This window comes from Ursus maritimus (assembly GCF_017311325.1).
Source record: "Ursus maritimus isolate PB19 chromosome X unlocalized genomic scaffold, ASM1731132v1 scaffold_X1, whole genome shotgun sequence".
In the NCBI taxonomy this organism is placed as follows: Eukaryota; Metazoa; Chordata; class Mammalia; order Carnivora; family Ursidae; genus Ursus; species Ursus maritimus.
Window position 1 is genome coordinate 82,845,887 of NW_024423319.1, and position 1,262 is coordinate 82,847,148.

At 59.5% G+C, this 1,262-nt stretch overlaps 1 protein-coding gene across 1 annotated transcript in view; it reads right to left on the reverse strand.

The window, feature by feature from the left end:
• Positions 1-213: 213 nt before the first annotated feature.
• Positions 214-1,262, reverse strand: part of GATA1 (GATA binding protein 1) — a 9,153-nt gene continuing 8,104 nt past the window's right edge. Inside the window, exon 6 of the mRNA XM_040632051.1 lies at positions 214-730. Coding sequence (XP_040487985.1) covers positions 359-730 — 372 coding nt within the window. The 3' untranslated portion in view covers positions 214-358. The remainder of the gene's footprint in view (positions 731-1,262) is intronic.

Consider the following 1,262-nt stretch of genomic DNA (forward strand, 5'->3'; position numbering starts at 1 on the left):
CCGTCTCAGGCCACCCAGAAGCTGTCACACGCAGCTTCACAAACACTGTTCACAACTGCCTGTCGCAACCCACAATTGTGAAGTGTCACATAGGCAGCCTCGGCTTCCCGTGGCCATATGCTGCAGCCAGACACCATCCTCAGACACTCCCAGACACCCAACCTCCCCCTCCCGTTGTTCTTGACTCGGTCCCACACAGACTCACACGTCGGCTCTCAGGACTTAGGTGGTTTTATTTTACAAAAGCTTTGAAGGTCCAGGCCAGGGGATGGCTGGGGCCCAGAGGGTTGGGTTGTACAGACTGCTGGCTACATAGGAGAGGGACCCCACCCCTGCCCCGACGCCCTGCTCTGCGCCCTCAGGAGCTCAGTGGAGCCACCACAGTGGTGGTAGTGGTGGGAGGAACGGCTCCTGCAGGGAACGAACCCGCAGGGGAACCCAACAGGGGTCCCGGGAAGGGCATGAGGTGGCTCACAGGCCCTGACAGCACTACGGGGCCCAAGCCTTGGTAGAGATGGGCCGTACTAGGTGGGCCCAATGTCAAGCCAGAGGCCACCTCCCCACAATTCCCACTCCCGCTACCCCCAGCCACCACCATGAAGCCACCAGCCGGTCCTTCAGCTGCTCCTGTACCTCCCAGACTTGACCCTCGTTTCTTTTTCCCTTTTCCAGATGCCTTGCGGTTTCGAGTCTGGATGCCATCCTTCCGCATGGTCAGTGGTCGGTTCACCTGCCAAAAGGGAGGCTGGGGGTGTTTCCTAACTCCACATCTTTGCCTCTGTGTCTTGACCAGGGAGGCCATATCCATCCCACCTCTTTTTAAGCATGGAGAATTGGTTCAGGGACTAGGGGAACGTGACCCTGGTATGGTGCAGGGATTGTCCTAAGGAATCCCATGGTTGTGAGACCCTGAGCTTGGGAAAGCCTCTGAGGCTGATGGAGCTGCCTCAGGTTTCAGGGCAGGGGGGTGGAAGTTAGCAGATGGCTGGAGAGGAGGATGAAGGAGATGGAAGAGGAGTGGCAGGAGGGAGTGGAAGGGTGTGAAGAGATGAAGGAATGGGAGGAGGGAGGGATGAGGGCCAAGCAGGAGGGGAATGGAGAAGGAAGGAGGGGGCAGAAAAGGTGGGGAGAGAAGGGGCAAAGGAGAAGAGAGGGAGGGTTATGAGGGGAGGCAAAGGTGGGAGTGCAACCGGAGCAGGGGAGGAGGAAGGTGGGTTGGTGGGAGGAGAGGAGGGAGGTTGGGCGGGGGGGGGGGGGGGGGG